Source organism: Impatiens glandulifera, chromosome 1 (assembly GCF_907164915.1).
Source record: "Impatiens glandulifera chromosome 1, dImpGla2.1, whole genome shotgun sequence".
Classification (NCBI taxonomy): domain Eukaryota; kingdom Viridiplantae; phylum Streptophyta; class Magnoliopsida; order Ericales; family Balsaminaceae; genus Impatiens; species Impatiens glandulifera.
Genome location: NC_061862.1, coordinates 72,546,499 through 72,563,706, shown reverse-complemented (window position 1 = coordinate 72,563,706; position 17,208 = coordinate 72,546,499). Strand labels below are relative to the sequence as shown.

The 17,208-nt window shown below is 29.2% G+C and overlaps 3 protein-coding genes across 4 annotated transcripts; 1 reads left to right on the top strand and 2 right to left on the bottom strand.

Annotated features, from left to right (window-relative positions):
* Positions 1-505: 505 nt before the first annotated feature.
* LOC124918889 (protein DJ-1 homolog D) lies at positions 506-3,077 on the bottom strand. The gene is made up of 5 exons (XM_047458965.1): positions 2,946-3,077; positions 2,737-2,853; positions 1,857-2,297; positions 1,046-1,408; positions 506-890 (listed from the first exon to the last, which is right to left on the bottom strand). The coding sequence occupies exons 1-5, from the start codon at positions 3,000-3,002 to the stop codon at positions 702-704; spliced, it is 1,167 nt and encodes a 388-aa protein (XP_047314921.1). The 5' UTR covers positions 3,003-3,077; the 3' UTR covers positions 506-701.
* A 7,139-nt stretch (positions 3,078-10,216) lies between these two features.
* On the top strand, positions 10,217-12,698 carry LOC124918888 (uncharacterized protein At1g65710-like). 2 transcript variants are annotated; one of them, XM_047458964.1, is made up of 2 exons: positions 10,217-11,608; positions 11,705-12,698. In XM_047458964.1, exons 1-2 carry the CDS (start codon positions 10,463-10,465, stop codon positions 12,449-12,451), a joined length of 1,893 nt encoding a protein of 630 aa, XP_047314920.1. In that variant the 5' UTR covers positions 10,217-10,462; the 3' UTR covers positions 12,452-12,698. The 2 variants fall into 2 exon arrangements, with proteins under 2 accessions (XP_047314920.1, XP_047314919.1); XM_047458963.1 differs by having other exon boundaries at positions 10,237-11,608; positions 11,699-12,698.
* Positions 12,699-12,947: 249 nt separating this feature from the next.
* On the bottom strand, positions 12,948-16,872 carry LOC124921501 (WAT1-related protein At3g02690, chloroplastic). Its single transcript, XM_047462173.1, has 7 exons — positions 16,162-16,872; positions 16,038-16,085; positions 15,807-15,929; positions 14,366-14,515; positions 14,119-14,290; positions 13,971-14,031; positions 12,948-13,389 (listed from the first exon to the last, which is right to left on the bottom strand). The coding sequence occupies exons 1-7, from the start codon at positions 16,834-16,836 to the stop codon at positions 13,281-13,283; spliced, it is 1,338 nt and encodes a 445-aa protein (XP_047318129.1). The 5' UTR covers positions 16,837-16,872; the 3' UTR covers positions 12,948-13,280.
* Between the last annotated feature and the right edge of the window lie 336 nt (positions 16,873-17,208).

Here is a 17,208-nt window from a genome sequence, read left to right as displayed (position 1 = left end):
AATTCGATTTATTTGAATTCGGTGAAATCGAATTCGATCGGATATTCGGTTCTAACCAAATATTGAACACATTCATATAATTGTACTCTTTATTATAATAATTCAACTTGCATATTTTGATTAAAGTATTAGAGATTATAAAAGATTAGTTGATGATATAATTTAATATATAATAAAATAAATAATAAAAATGAATTCGGTTTTCGGTTTTTCTTCGAGTTGAAACCTCAACTCGAAAATAATTTTAAAATCTTATTTGAATCTGAAATGGTTTAAAATTCGATTCAAAAACCAAAAATATATTTCGAATTCGATTTTTTCAAATTTGCTGAATACGAATTCAGTCGAATATTCAGTTTAAACTAAATATCGAACCACCTTACCATCCACATATTTACATTTAATTAGCTTAAGGAAATGGTTATAATCCTTTGGGATTAATATTTTTATCTTGATTCAATTGTAAAATTAAAATGTTTCTCAAAATATTGTAGCTTCCAAACTATTGAGAAGTCTCAAATATTTAATGCTTAGGTATTTTATAGAATTTGATTTGAATTGAGTTAGAGATTCATATTGTTAAAATCCCAAATCAAATATTAAAATTGGTTCTTAATTTGGATCTTTACATGCATATTATTATTGAAAGTTTCTGTCTTATTATTTTTGTAATTTTAAACAACTTCCATTAGCCATCGAAACTAGAAATTCACTTTGATTCCGAGGAGTGCCATTAACTGCGAAACGAACTTGGGATGACCAGGCCAAGCCGCTGCAGTGACCAAGTTCCCATCGATGAACGAACTGTCTATCGGATCTGGTTCTAACCATGTGGCTCCTGCCAGGACCACATTCAGTTTAACTGCAGGATAAGCAGTGCATTTCCTTCCCTGTCAAAATTGAACCAAATTAACCTTAGCAAAAATGAGTTTTACTACTTTACATCAAACAAGATTTCAAAAAAGCACATAATATTGTTTCAAACAAGCTTTTTGGTATTTTGGTATTATTGGGATTCCTATTTTTGAATTTGAAGTCAATTTACCTTAAGAAGATCTGCAGCAGCAAGAATCTGTTGTCCGTGGCAGATAGAAGCAATTGGCTTTCCAGATTCCATGAATTCCTTCACCAGTTTAAGAACAGATGGATCTCTGGCTAGGTACTCTGGAGCTCGACCACCCGGGATAATAAGTGCATCGTAACTTGAAACAATCACATCGTCATAAGTAGCATTGAGGGTAAATTCATGACCTGGCTTTTCGCTATAAGTTTGGTCTCCCTCAAAATCATGAATAGCAGTCATGCATGTCTCACCCGCAACTTTGTTGGGGCAAACAGCATCAACATGGCATCCAAGAACTTGAAAGGATTGGAATGGAACCATTACTTCAAGATCTTCCATAAAATCCTGAAAGTACGAGTATCCATCATCATGTAATAAATAAAGTACAAAAGGGTTAACAGAATGGCCTTATTTTAACCATCTTTTAAGACCTCATGTTAAAGTATGGCTTTTTGGCTAATAAACTATCTTAACAATTATGCATATGTTACAAAAGATAAAGCAAGGGTAATTTTGTTGATCAATAAAGTGTTTGAATATGGGATAGAGGCCTATTTGGATTAAATCTACATAACACTTCATCAAACAAAGCCTAAGAGCTTGAATGAGATTAAAATCCTTGCTTACAAATGGTTCTATAAAAATGAATTCATAGCTTAAAGGATTATATATAAAATGTATATATTTTAAGGTCGGATTTCAAAATTGCCGAACACTTTAAAGGATTATTTATGGGTTAACTCTTATTTGTTCTCAAAACAATTGACCGAAATGAAGAGCATAACTTACTTACCCCACAGAGAACTAGAATCCTTTTATCAGATCCTGTTATTGTGCCTCCAAGTGCCTTAACAAAACCCCGAATGTATTCAGCATGGCCAAAATATGTAGCTGCAGTTATGAGATTATCATCGATAGTGCAGGCTGCTAAAGTCTCCGGTTCTATCCAATCAGCACCTGCAGAAATGAGTGCAGGTCCTACACCATTGTATGCAGTGCACTTCCTGTCTTTGACTAAATCTGCAGCTGCCAATATTAGTGGACCGTGACAAATAGAAGCAATTGGCTTTCTTGAGTTAGAGAACTTCTTGACCAAATCTACAACAGATTGGTTCATTGCAAGATACTCGGGTGCTCGTCCTCCTTGAATCAACAGTCCATCGTATTTGTCTGCATCAATCTCATCATAAGTTGCATTGAGAGTGAAGTTATGCCCTCTTGACTCTGAATACGTCTGTAAAATAAAGGATAAAACTTCCAAATATGAGTCATGATTGGAGAAGATAAAATGCAACTATTCTGACCATATTCTCCCTAAACAAACCACTAGACATTAGTTTTATCAAATTCATATAAAAGTGTTTCGATTCGAGGAATAAAATAATGGTTTAGAAAGATCAAAATCACATCAGGATTGACGAAATTATCCAACAAACACGGAAAAATCCATCCAACTCAAGGTTTCCAAAAGAGAAAGATATGAATAGATAGAAAAGTTGTTTGTATAATCTCTTTCTATATCAGCAGTTGTTGTTTGTGTTTCTTAACTGTATCATGTTATCATAACTAAATCAAACATGTGATCTGAAGATGCTCAATTAAATTGCTAAACTAACTTAAAAATACATAATATTAGAAATCCTCAATGCATAACCCGTTCTGAATTTATAAACCTGATATTGACTGGCTTGGTGAACAGCAGTGCGACAGAGATCGCCGGCTTTCTTCCCCGGGCAAACAGCATCAACAGATATGCCGTACGCTAGCAAGGCCTGAAACTGAACCATCGACTGCACAAGAAACAAAAGGACTGAATCATCAATCAAGAAATTTATAAAAAAAAAAAAAAAAAAAAAAAAGGAGAAAGTAGAGAAAAAGTTACCTCGTAGTCCTCCATATAGTCACCGCATAACATGAGAACAGATTTGGAAGTCGCCATTGAAAGAGCGAGAGGAGGAAGAAGAGGATAACGCAGAAGAAGAAATGTGAGGAATTATGTATACTCTGTCTCAACTTACTATGAATTGATGCCATTAAATAAGAAGGGTTGAGATTGCTCAAATCTCTCACTCATGTTTTTTTACTTGTCCTTCAACTAAACATTTTTTTTCTTCATTTTTCAAATCAAATAATTATTTTAATTTAAATTATTCTCATATATATATATATATATATATATATATATATATATATATATATATAATGTTTAATTTTTAAATTATTCGGATTGTCGGGTCGAGGGTAAATGAATATTTGGGTCGGATTGTGAGTTGATATGCCCATAAACTTTAAACGATTAAAAATAAAATTAAAAATATTATAGGTGTGTTTCGAATTTGCAACATAATAAAAAAAAACAAGTAAACCCTTAACCAACTAAACTAAGAAAACTTTATATTTTTAAATTTAACATCAAATTTGATGAACGTGTGACATTTTAACAATATAAGTTCAATTTTGTAACTAACTAATGATAAAAAAATTTGTTGTTGGTTTGACAAGTAATAAGATGAGAGATTAGTAATATAAGAGACTAATTAAAATTCAAAAAATATTGGTGGTTAAATATATGAATGAGATTGTTGGTCTACCGAAAAAGTTAAGGTAAAAAGGTTAGTGATATGATGAGATTGTTGGTTTGTCAAAAGTGATTAAAATATGTTGGTACTGTTGAGATAATTGAGTTGCAAAAATGAGGTTACAAAATTAGTAATATGATGTCTATTATGTAAAAATGATATTTTTGGTTGATCGAGAAATGAGAGTAAAATTGGCGAACTAATGAGAAAAATATTAAAGGAATGTCTCCTTGTCAAATTTGTTATTTTGTTTCTTTTTTTTTTATAATAACAAAAATAATCTTAAATAAGAGGAGTAAGACGACCACTAGATTGTTTCAACCATTGAAGTCCACATGTTTATACCATAGATATTATCGACAAAAAAATGATGAATTCGATAAAAACAATAATGATAATGGCTACGACAAAGATGTGAGAATTATATATTTTAACTTTTTAAATGTGAATTTTATTTATCCTACTCTCATTATGCTAATTTTTAATAAAATAATTTAATTATATTAGATGTGTTAAATATATATAATTTTATTTTAATTAGTCAATGGGTCAGATTTTAAGAGTTTAATAAGTGATGCGGCACAATCTTAATAGTTGAAGATTGCTAAAATCTCTCCTCATGTTTTATCATTTCTTTTTTCTCAAGATATTCATAATTTTGTTTAACTTTTTTAAATATTTAATTTTATATTTATCTTGGCACCTAAATGTTTGACTTTTTTTTATATATAATTAGACAAATAAAATAGTTTTTTCATAAATTATAATTAATTTTATAAATTTAATTATACTTAAATTATTCTCTTTTATATTAAATGATGTACATACAAAAAAAAATACATTACTAAAAATATATTAATGTTTATGTTGGGGACATCCAAAATTATGTCTTATATACTATTTTTATTCACATAGGCAAGGTTTGTTAAGTAGTATTATAAGTTGAATTTTTTTATATAAATAGTTTTTTAAAAGTTATATAATTTATATATCAAATTAGGTATAAATTTGTATCTAGTCAAACTAGTTACAAAGCAGTATAAAAATTTATTTCCAAATTTACCCCCACTCTTTGTCCCTCACTCTTTGTCCCTCTAGTTCCTCATTTTTATTTTTCATATTATATTTAAATTAGTTTTTATTTTTAAATCTGTTATATTTTAATTTTATACTTTATAATTTTATTTTGAATAAGTTGATCTAATGTACATTGATTATTGATTGATAGACAAATATCTTCCATTCTACGAGAATTGATGTATTGTATTTTAAAAAGATCGAGCTAATGATATAGAATATGAAAATGTTGGAAAAGAGCCTACATCGAGGTCAGTTCATGCAAGAACTAATGATGTAGAAAAAAGAAAACCGGATAAGAGAAATAAATAATTTGTATTTGACATGTTATGTTAAATATACTTTTTTTAATTATACTTTGCTAAATCTATTTAACTTTGTTATTAAAGAAAATAATATATGGTGTCAATCTTATTAATTATGTGAGTAATGTGAGCAACTTGGTTGTCAATCATTTTATTTTATCAACTAGATATATTCTTAAATGAGGTAAAAAAAAATTATTTATTACTATAGTCATGATTTAATATAGTGGTAAGAAATTTAATTCTTAAATAAGATCTAAAAAGTTTAAGACTTTCTCATAAACAAATAAGTAAAAAACTATAGGTGAAAAGCAAAGTTTCAATATTGAACCTGAACAAAAAACTATCGTTATTAACATCATTTATAACATAGCACAAAATGTGTTCATAAATTTATGGTAACATTATTTTATAACATAGCACAAGATGTGTTCACAAATTTATGGTAACATTATTTTATAACCTAACACAAAATGTGTTCACAAATAGGGGTGGGTCGGTACGGTATACTTTAATATTTTATTCATACCTTATATATTACCTAAAATTTCGGTATGCAAAAAATGTATACAATTACCTTACCTTGATTTCGGTATACCTTGTTTCGATATACCTTAATTTCGGTATACAAAAATTTCATACATTTACCTTACCTTAATTTCGGTATACCTTATTTTCGGTACGGTATCGGTATTATACCTTTGATACCTAAAAAATATATTAATTTTAAAAAAAAAATCAATCCCATCGGTAAGGTAGAGATTGTATATATTGAATAATATTTCAGTATAATTATATTTTGATATTATTCAAAAATTATATTTCTATAATTAAATTAATTTCAAATCAATTTAATTATTTCCTTATAAGTATTATATATATATATATATATATATATATATATATATATATATATATATATATATATATATATATATATATATATATATATATATATATATTAACTTATAAATACTATTTTGGTATTTCGGTATATCTCGATATACCAAAATTTTAAAAATTTCATACCTTTACCGTACCAATAATTACGGTATCGGTATCATACCTTACCTTTTTTTCGATATACCTTAAAAGTCGATATTTTCGATATATTACGGTACAGTATTTTCGATATACCTTTAATATAAATAATTTTACCCACCCCTACAAATTACAAGCATTACAAGTAATAATAAGAAAAAACACATTAATAAAGAGAAATAATAATAAAAAATTAAGTAAATATTAATTTAACAATTAAATTAAATTTATATAAATATAAAGGGGCAAAAATGTCTTTTATATTTTATACTACCAACCAAACAAAAAATTATAAAATATATATATACCATTTATAATCCTCTTATACTTTTAACCAAATACAAATAACATATATAACTTATACCTCTTAATACCCCTTATAACTTATAACCCATACAATTAATACTTATATAACTAATACCATATAACAAACGCTACCATAATATACAAATTGTTCCCGTTTCTAGTGTTGTCCCTTACAATATGTAAATTTTGACCCCTTTGACACACATTTTTTTCATGTTTTTATTAGCTCTCAATTATGTGTTAATACAAATGTTCAATATGCTTAATTAGATATTGTGTTAAACTTGTATTTTCATTTTTATCATAAAGTATGATAATTTGTTGCAATATTCATTATATTGTTTTCATTTTATGTTATATGTTAAACAATCTATGATCAGAATATATGTTAACAAGAAAAAATGATATTGACTCAATGTTCTTTAAGAACATAACTCCAAGTTATATTTGTTATCACATTTTAGGATTCATTTTTTGTTTTGTATTGTTCACTAATTATTTCAAAGACTCTATTTTGTTCAATTGTAAAAAAATAACCTTTTGTGACTATGCATGTTTTTTTTTTCTTAGTAATAGAAGTCGAGTAGAACATAATATTCTTAATAATATCTAATATAATATATTATATCTTAACAAACACTAGGGATAAGAATTTAAATTAACAATACATATAAATTATTAACCAATTGACATGTAAATTGATTTAATAATTATATATTTAAAAAAATGTTAAAATAATTCTACAAAATTAAAATTAATTATTTAATTTAAAACTTAATTATATTTAGTAAAAAATTTAATTTATAACTTAAATAAAGTGAAATATTTAATTTAAAATATACATAAAAAATTAAATATGATAGAAAATAATCAATATAAATATTAAATGATAAAATAAGTATAAACAATAAGTTTAGGTTGAAGGAATAATATAAAATGTTCAAGTATCTGAAGAGATTAAACCAAAAGGTGAGTATTTTGAAAAAAAATACAAATTACAAACAGAGTAGAAAAGGATTTGAGATTGCACCTATTGACATAATTAATTACATGAATATTCTTAATTATGAAATCTAATTATATATTTACTATCATTTTTTAAAATTAAGAAATGTAACATGACACTCATACCAATGGCTCACTATCAAACTCTAATTCTAATATTTCTTAAAAATATAAAATAAAAAAGCTAGGGTTTATTTGATATATAGATTATTTGAGTAATTAATTAATTATTTTAAAATAATATTGTTTACTTTAAAAAGTTATTTTTATTTAAATAAAATGATTAAAATGTCTTTATTATTAATATTTTTAAATATTATAAAAATAAAATAATGGTAATTTTATACTTGTTTTGATTATATATTTTAATTTGGTAATTGGATATTTAAAAAAATATATTTGAGTAGTTCAATTGACCAATTTGATGTATAAGAGATCAAAGCATGGGTTACGATTTTCCTAATTTTTTATATTATAAAAATATTGAGATATTTGAAAATAAGTTGAGATTTTGTTTGATGAAAGATAAATTATTTATTTAATCAATTAAGTTATTAAGTAACTATTTTACTTTATATTTTAAGATATTTTAAATATTAAATAATAAATAATATTTTAAACATGTAAATTAATAAATAATTTTTTTTCTTATTAAACAATTATTTACCAAAAAAATTATAAATCAAATCATCTGTTAGTGGTAATTTAGTAATAGAGGATCCCAAATTTATTATGAGTTATTTTTAAATGATCTTATTTGTTTTGAATTATTTGAGTAAGAATATATTTAGGATATAAATATATAATGATTTTTTTAATATTTAATGTAATTGATATTAAAAGATAAAATTATATGATTTTTTTTTTAATATTTAAAGAGTTCTCACATGGAGATAAATAAAATAAAAAATAAAAGTACACATTTTGTGCTAGGCTGGATCAATATTATTTTTTATTTGGTGGTTAGGATTTGATGTATAATGTGATTTAAAAGCGATCGTGTAATAAAGTAGGGACTTCAATAATGTAGTTTAATATGTTTAGTTTGATTTTATTTTATTTATTTGGATTAATTGGGTGATGGTATTAGTTTGACTAATTATTTTATTTATTATATGTTTTGGGTTTTGACAATATTTTTGGTCTTATTAAATAATATTATATTAACACTTAAATAAATGAATAAATTTGCTTTTTTTAAAAGAGTCTATATTTATATAAAAACGTTGAATAATTTATGTTCATGAATTACCTCGTGCTAATTTTTTAATTAGAAAAATGATTATAAAAAGTAGTTTCTTAAGTAATCAATTATTTATTTAAACATTGTTTAATGTAAGAATATAAATTAGTTGATAACTAGGCCGAATTAGTTTAACCTTCTCATTATAGTTTTTCCATAAAATATTGTGTTAGGAGAATTTCCAATGATAAAAAATATTTTTTATCTATATAAAAAACATTTTCTTAACTAAACTAGTTTATAATATAAATAGTCTAAATAATTAATTATTTATTTTATCTTTCATCTTAATTTTAATATAAAAAATAGTATAAATTAATAAAAGTATACATATTTGTTACATTGTAAATATAAGTTAAAATTATATATTTTTAATGTTGGAGACTATAATTATGAGAAATGATTAGGTGAGAGAATTTGGTGAGGGAATGACGTGGCATAATTTTATTCGTTGAAAAAATCAAATAATTTCTCTCTTTTCTCTTTTTCCTCTCACTTTTACATTTTCAACCAAGGTGATGCCACGTCATTCCTCACTAAATTCCCTCACTCTATCACTCCTCTTCCTATCAATTAATTACATAAGAAAATAATTATCCCATAAAAAAATAATTTAATTCCAATATATCAAAACAAATTAAATTGTCATAAATAAACATTTCCATTTAAACTATTCTCATTAAAATAACATTAAATCTTCATATTGTTACTTTTTTTTTCATTTATTTTTAAAAAATTGAAATAATCATATTATTCTACAAAAATGTTTATTTGATCATATTGTTTGATTAGAATTAAGCTTATTTGATATTTATTTTCAGAAATATATATTTTATATAGACTCATATTTTTTGGGAGAGGATGAGGAATGAGGATGTCGGAGTGGGGGCTAATCATCCAATAGTTAGGACTGGCTCTGTAAAGCCCAAGACCGGCCCGTAGATAACATTAGGCCCATTATTTTTTTTCTTTTTAAAATTAATCTGATTAATAATGATACTAAAAGATTTACTTAATAATATATTAAAGATTTATTTATAACATTATCAACTCCATAAATGTATTAATGTATTTAAAATAATTTTTTTTTATGATTACCCTCAAAATTATGACCTAAATATATAAATTGTTATACATAAAATAAAAATAACTCAAAATATACTTTATAAAAAATAGGCAATACATTAAGATGGTGAATTAACTTTACAAAATATATATATTCACTATATAACAAATGAAATGCTAGGTCAAATAATTATAATTGATTTAACTACATAAATAAAATTAGATTATTTATAAATTTGAAAAAATATTTTTGGGTGTAAAAATATTTGAAAGAAGATTAATATATAATCATAAAATATATTATTTTTTAAAAAATAGATTAAGTAATTTATATTAAACTATATTTAATTAAAAAATATTCCAAAATACAACCGTTATATTAAATAAATATTCAAAATTTGAGAAAAGCATAATTAATATGGATAGGTTCTGATTCCTGACACCATATTTTTTTGAAAACCCCTTTAACGGTTCTATTTACAATTTAATTGCCCGCCCGAATGTTAAATTTGAATTGAGCACTCTCTCTCTCTATATATTCATATATCTTGTTTCTCTGTCACACACATGAAAACATACATACAGACAAATAAAAACATGTGTTTGACTGTTACAAATCCATAAAGTTACCATTTTTCAAACGGCATTGTTTTCTTGAAATCTGCTCCATCCATTTTTTACTTTACCCTATCTAACCCCCCTATTCGTTTCCCCCCTCATTTCTTTCACATTTTTCAATCTCTCTCTCTCTCTCTCTCTCTCTCAAAAGAACAAAACAATGGGAAGCTGTTTGAGCAAGAAAACCACTTCTCCCACAAAACAACTTCCAGCAGCAGCAGCTCAAACTGAACTCAAACCTCAGATACCAGAAGAATCAAAGAAATTGGAAGATCAAGAAACCGTGAAAAAGGAGATCTTTGTAATCAGGCATAGAAGAAGTCACGATCTTGATCGATTCTCCGAAGATGACAATAAGCACATTTCTTTACAAACCGACAACAATTCAATCAAATCTGACTCTACCGGAAACATCAGCGCCGTTTCCGGATCTGCGGTCGTGAGAACCTCGAGCTGCACGAAAGAAGAGGTTGATGCCATTCTGATACAATGTGGTCGTCTCAGCCGCAGCTCATTCAACGGGAAGTCATCTGTCATCTCTGGATCTTCAGAAAATCAGACAAGCGGCGGCGGCGGCGGCGGACACAGGAGGAAATATTCGGGATCCAAGAGGAGCTACGATTTTGATCAAGAAGGTTCAAATAATGAAAACAGAGACGATGACGTGGCAGACGGTGACGACGACGAGACAGCGGCGGAGAGAATCCATCGTTACCGTCAGCGGCAGAGACAGTCCCGTCCGTCTTCTTCCTCCGGTAGTCGCCGGCGGACACCCAGCAGAGAAAGAGACCAGCTTCAACAACAAAGATCTGGGAGTAGAGAGAGAAACACTACAAGCTCTGGAACGGCGAGACGGGTTAGCCGATCGCCTAACCGGCGATCTGAATCTCCGATCACCGGAAATATCATAATCAACAACGTTGTAAACAAACCAGGTAAAATGGTATCTGTTCCTGCTACCATATCTTCCCTTGTTATGGACAAAAGCAACAACCTTGCCGCACCTGGAACCGAACCTCCATCATCGGCGGGGGGCGTTAAACGGATCCAAGTGAAGAGAAATGTCTCAGTTAACGTTACCGGCAGCGAACCCATCTCTCGTACTGCTGCATCGCCTCGTTCTCGTTCGCCGGCAAGAACCAATTCCAAGGCAGCCGCCGAAACCCTAAACGCAATCGCAAACGCAAACGTAAACGCCACTCAGCCATTGACTCTTAGCAGAAGCAATTCGAGAAAAGCCGAACAATCTCCATATAGAAGAAACCCATTAGGAGAGATTGATCAGAACATCACTACCATAAACCAGGTTTGTTTTTTTCTTTTTCCACACTTTCATATACAATTTGAATTTTTTTCAAATGAATGAAATCTGAAACCAAGTAACCAACCATTTCAGAAACAGAAATCTGCTAAGGATGTGGAACAAGAAAAATCCATGATTACCAATGTGTCGGTTACAATCGTGCCACCAAACTCCGCCGTGGGAAGAACAAGATCATCGAGGCTGTCGAGAGATTTCGATATAAACCCAGAAACTCTGACCAATAATAATAATAATAATAATCAATCTCCAAATCCAACTTCATACACAGCATTACTGCTCGAAGACATTCAAAATTTCCACCAAAAGAATTCCATAACTACTCCAACAACCGCCAATTCTCTTCCATGTTTGGCAAAAGCTTGCTCCATTCTCGAAGCAGTTGCAGATCTTAATTCAAGCACGGGCTCATCCAATCTGTCTCTCAAGAAGAGGACTTTCGTATCCAAGGAACCACCTTTCGTGGAATCCAAGATTGTTGGCAATGATGACATAATGGAGCCAAGCATTCACAAGTACGTCACCGTTAGGAGGGGCGGCGCCGGCGGTGATATTGAGGATGTGGAGTCTTCCGGGAGTAATAACGTCGTGGGTGGACAACAACAGCAATGGGTTTCTCCGTCTTCTTGGGAGCCCAACTCTGCTGATTCGACCGATCATTGGACTTCTTCTTATTGTTCATCAAGGTACACTGAAAGAGACGAAGACCCAATTGACATTAGAAGAAGGACGAGTGAAAGGAAGAGTGGAGGAGGAGTTGGGAAAAACAGGGTTGGATCCGGCAGGAGTCTTTACTCGTCGCCGGCAATGGCTGCGGCTACCACATGACAGACAGACAGACAGCAGCATTTTAAGAATTTGTTTTCATTTCAGGTTTGATTTTATTTTATTTTTAGCTCTAAAAATTTGCATAGATGTTGCAAGCTTGCAACTTTCATTGTAATTTGATTTCAATCCGTTGCTCAATTCGCTCGATTGTCGTTTCTTGTTCTTGAACTGGTAAACAGTTGCATATTTCTTCATTACTATTAAGTAAATTTTATTCTAATATTTAGGTCTTTCTTATTTCTTATTTGATGATATGTCCTCCAAAAGATTTAGGATTTCTTTTGGAAGTATCTTAACTTTTTAGATTGATTCATGCCTATTTTCATTTTGGGTTTCTTGGCATTGATACCTAAATCATGAGTTCTACACTATTTCATTCATGTAGAGACATGGAATGAGAAAATGTAAGAATTTTTGAAAATGCACATTAATAATTTTGCTCTTTTCCAATGTTTATAAACTAAAATCTAAAATTCTCTAGTTAAAAAACTTGTAATCCAACATAAAATTCAACTACTTTTCCCACAATTCATTATTATATTATATATATATATACAACAAACTAATTCATAGTAGACAACAAAATTACAAATCATATACAGTTCAGAGACACCATAAAAACTAAGGGTATAAAATCCAATTCCATATGCTGGACCTGGTTCCTCTTTATCAAGCTAATTCATAGTATCCATTTCCATGTTCGAAGTCCATAAAAACAGAAAGTTTTGTTTGGTCTTCAGTTGTCACTTTGTTTACAAGACAGAAAGTGGATTTTCTCGAGGAAATGTCGATCACAGCCTGTACAAAACCTATATGACAGCAGCCAGCTTCATGTAGAACTCTCATCCTCCTTATAATTAACCATGTAAATCGCAACAATAGTAATGAAAGCTCCCAAGAATTGTACATTTGAGAATGTCTCGCCAAGATAGAAGAACCTGCAACAAAACAAATATCATCTCGTCACGCTAAACTTGTCTCAACCCATCTCAGCCGAGGGTATTAGTCATTTTTCACACAACAAAACTAGTATTTTGTCAAAATCTCAGTCAAAATCAATCCTCTTATTGAAAAATCTTCAAAACAAAAATTGAAAATGTGTTTTGCTTCATTTGGAATAATTTTTTTCTTCTAAATTCGACATTATAGTGTCATTTTATTGAATCATTTGTTATACAAATTGTTTTCTACATCATTATCCAAATACATGTTTGAAAACACTTTATGAAACTGAATATGGGTTAAGACAATAAATTTACGAAAAGATGTCTAATTAAGCTACTTTAAAAAAATCTCATCTATATCAACATATGTGTGTGAGATACTTGACAAAATAAAAGTATTTCCAAATAAATTTATGGAAGTTTTCACAGAACTAACTCCGCTCCAGAAAGTGTCATCTATTTTTCTGTTGGTAGAAAGATTACTTTCCTAAATTATAATAAAGAAATTACTTTTTAAATCATTAAGAAATTTATCAAACATAATAAATGTATAACAAAACAACCCGACATCTTACCCAAAAATGGATGCAAACATTGGAGTTAAGAACGTTAAAGAGCTTAGCCTCGTCAAACTACCTGAAAAACAACATAAACCCGAATATCAGATATACTTGGAACAAATTTACCGACATTCTAATAAGACGATTTGCTCAACCAAACAACCTCTTGTAGCATTGTAGAAGTACACGCCATAACTTATGGCGCTTCCGAACAAAGAGGTGTAAAGGAGTGCCATGACATCACTCGATGTAAGATCGGCTAGATTCCCATTGAAGACAGGCTCGTGATTTAGAACTGACATTGCAGCAAGAGGAATTCCACCAATTACTAAATGCTGCATATCAAATAGAAACCATTCTCATTAATACTTTTGAAATTAAAGAACGAAACTATATTATAGTGTTCTCACCCAGCCTGTGGCCATTATGGGATCGGAATATTTGGAGACCCATCGGACCATGACTGTTCCGATGGCCATACTTTGAGCTGCAAGAAGCATCCACCACTCACCACTCCCCCACAATGAGAAATCACCTTCTTTTAAGGACAATGCTGGCACCTGTTGAAAATTTTCATTATAACACAAAAGAATCTTAAAAAACATCATAAGAAACAAGCTTACACTATCAATTATGGCTGGTTTTGAAAAAGGTTTGGTATATGGTATCTCTCACCCTAATAAATGATGGCAATGTTGGCTAATCTCATACAAATAGACAATAGATAAGAGACAAAATATACAAATACAAGATTTAACGAGGATTGACCAACAAACACAATATACAAACACAATATTTAACCAGGGTTAACCAACAACTGAGGCCCTTTTTGATCTATGGTTATTTGAACAACCTGTGTGGGGGTTATTTTGAAAAAATCTAGGTTATAAAATCAAGATATTGTTTGATGAGAAAATGTATTTTCGGATTATTGGGTTAAATTACTAAAATGTCATTTTGTATTAAAAAAAAAATTAAATTAAATAAATGTATTATAATTGATGAATTAAGTGATTTTAATGGCTGAAACCTGAAGGATATATGATGTGATAAATGGTATTCTTTTAAATAAGGATTTTTATGGTTTCAAAGAAAAACTTTTTTGATAAAAACAATGAGTTATTTAAGATTTGTTTAAAATAAATTATTAAAATGTTGTTTTGTATTTAAAAATTAAATTTAATACAAGTAAAATAAGGATATTTTGATATTTTAGTGATGAATTAAGTGTTTTCATAGATAGACTAATAGTGATCTGATATAAATTTTTTATTTTTTTAAAACACGGGAAATTAAAAAAAGCCTAATCAAACTATCTCCAAGGTTTGGTTTGATCTGAATTATTTGGAGATTTTTACCCAAAACTCCTATTATCTATCATCTATCTTTTCAACCATTAAACCATTTAATACACCAATCAAAATACTAAAATACTCTTTCTTTAAATTCTGAATACAAAAAGACATTATAGTAATTCAACAAATTAAGAACCTAAATAACCTAATTTTTTATCAAACAAGATTTTTGATCAAAACCTATTAAAATAACCCAGATCAAACAAATATCTAGTGGTTATTTTCACATAGTCTTGTTAGATCCCCATAGATTATTTGGGAAGATAATACATTTAGAGTATAAAATATATAGATGAAAAAATGATAAGTTTATTTGAGATTATATATTTAAACCAACCCAAACAAAGACAACCAAACATATCCAACACATTTAGAGTAAGACTCATATTCAGATACAACACCATTTTCAAAAGAAACTATTAATGTTTACTTGGGAAAACTAGAATTGATTTTGATTATTTGATAAAGGATTAGTTTCTAGTAGAATGATTATTACCTCGAGAAGAAGAAGGCCAATAACACCAAGCACAAGTCCAGAAGATCCAATTAAGCCAATGGATTCATTGAATAACAAAGCAGCCAATACAGCCACAGTTAATGGCTGTGAATCAATGATCACCTGCAGTTCATTTGAATCCTCATAATAGTTATTATAGATTCATCCATCAGAAATTCATAAATCAAAGTAAACATAACAACAAAGAAATGGATGATTCAAAGAACATACACTGCCCAGACCTGCTGATGTCCTCTCCAAGCCTTCAACAAGAAAACCCTGTAATGTTAGCAGAAAAAAACCATTTTCAAATCTCAATCTGAAAGTAGATAGATAGAAAGAACTAGAGAGAAACCTGAAAACAAGTAGCGTCGACGAGTGCAAAGAGGGATATAGATAACCAAGCCATGGCGCCGGAGGGAAAACTCCGGCCACGGAAGCCAGCAAATGAAACCAGAAGAAGTCCTGCAGGGATTAGCCTGAAAGAGGAGACGAAAAAAGGACCAGTCTTTGGAAGAACTTCCTTCATAGCAACCATTGCCGTTCCCCAGAAGAAGAAGGGAGAAATTACTAGTGCCCATTCCCACAACGTGTTAAAGAACGAATCGTCTTTTATACCGATTTCTTTAAATGTTTCCTCCTCCTTTTCAGATGAAACCTGACATTCAACATCGATTCCAGTGCCAATGCATTCCATATTTGTTGAAGGAGATGAAGATTGGATTTGGGTATCAGAATCTGCCGCTCCTCTAGCAAAACAACTGAAATCGCCCATCTTCTTGACAGCGTTTTTCTTCTCAATAGAGAGAAACCCACTTGAAGTGAAAACCGAAACCTCCGATTTAGAAGTCTTGAAGGCGAAGTAAGAAGGGGACACTGCACCCACCACTGGAAATTTGCAAGCTCTAACACCATCATAAGTAAAAATGGGCGAAACCCTAATACTGATTTGGTTGGAGGAGGAAGAAGAAGAAGAATTGGAAGAGAAATTACAGAAGCTCAGCAAAGAAGAAGGAAAGATCGAGGCCATTTTTTCCTCTGGTTTACTACGAAGAGAAGGAACCTAAAAAATCTTTTCTTTGATTTTTTTTTTTTTAAGTTTTGATTTTGCAGAAAAAAAAATCAGATTTCTTTTTTTAAAATAATTATAAAATGAACGGTTTTTGCTAGCCCACGGAGATAAACACTGTTTTTCATTCGTTTTTCTTATTTGTATTTTTCATTTTAACATTAATCTTTAAATTATGATGTGGGATTATTTTAATAATTTTTTTAATAGTTAAAAAAGTGTTGTTGTTTTAGGTCAAAGTATTAATATTTAATAAAATAAAATTTTAATTTTTTTGATGAATAAATTCAATATTGTTTAACTTTTTCTAAGAAATTTTAATATTTCTCACGT

What these genes read in the sequence shown, in the direction of transcription:
- LOC124918889 (XM_047458965.1), bottom strand. Translation starts at nt 3,002, where the DNA reads ATGGCGACTTCCAAATCTGTTCTCATGTTATGCGGTGACTATATGGAG. An exon ending in ACTATATGGAGGACTACGAG is followed by an intron (nt 2,854 to 2,945) that starts GTAACTTTTTCT and finishes TTTCTTGTGCAG; the next exon opens with TCGATGGTTCAGTTTCAGGC. An exon ending in ACCAAGCCAGTCAATATCAG is followed by an intron (nt 2,298 to 2,736) that starts GTTTATAAATTC and finishes TTTATTTTACAG; the next exon opens with ACGTATTCAGAGTCAAGAGG.
- LOC124918888 (XM_047458963.1), top strand. Translation starts at nt 10,463, where the DNA reads ATGGGAAGCTGTTTGAGCAAGAAAACCACTTCTCCCACAAAACAACTT. An exon ending in ACATCACTACCATAAACCAG is followed by an intron (nt 11,609 to 11,698) that starts GTTTGTTTTTTT and finishes CAACCATTTCAG; the next exon opens with AAACAGAAATCTGCTAAGGA.
- LOC124921501 (XM_047462173.1), bottom strand. Translation starts at nt 16,836, where the DNA reads ATGGCCTCGATCTTTCCTTCTTCTTTGCTGAGCTTCTGTAATTTCTCT. An exon ending in CATCAGCAGGTCTGGGCAGT is followed by an intron (nt 15,930 to 16,037) that starts GTATGTTCTTTG and finishes AATGAACTGCAG; the next exon opens with GTGATCATTGATTCACAGCC. An exon ending in CTTCTACAATGCTACAAGAG is followed by an intron (nt 14,032 to 14,118) that starts GTTGTTTGGTTG and finishes GTTGTTTTTCAG; the next exon opens with GTAGTTTGACGAGGCTAAGC.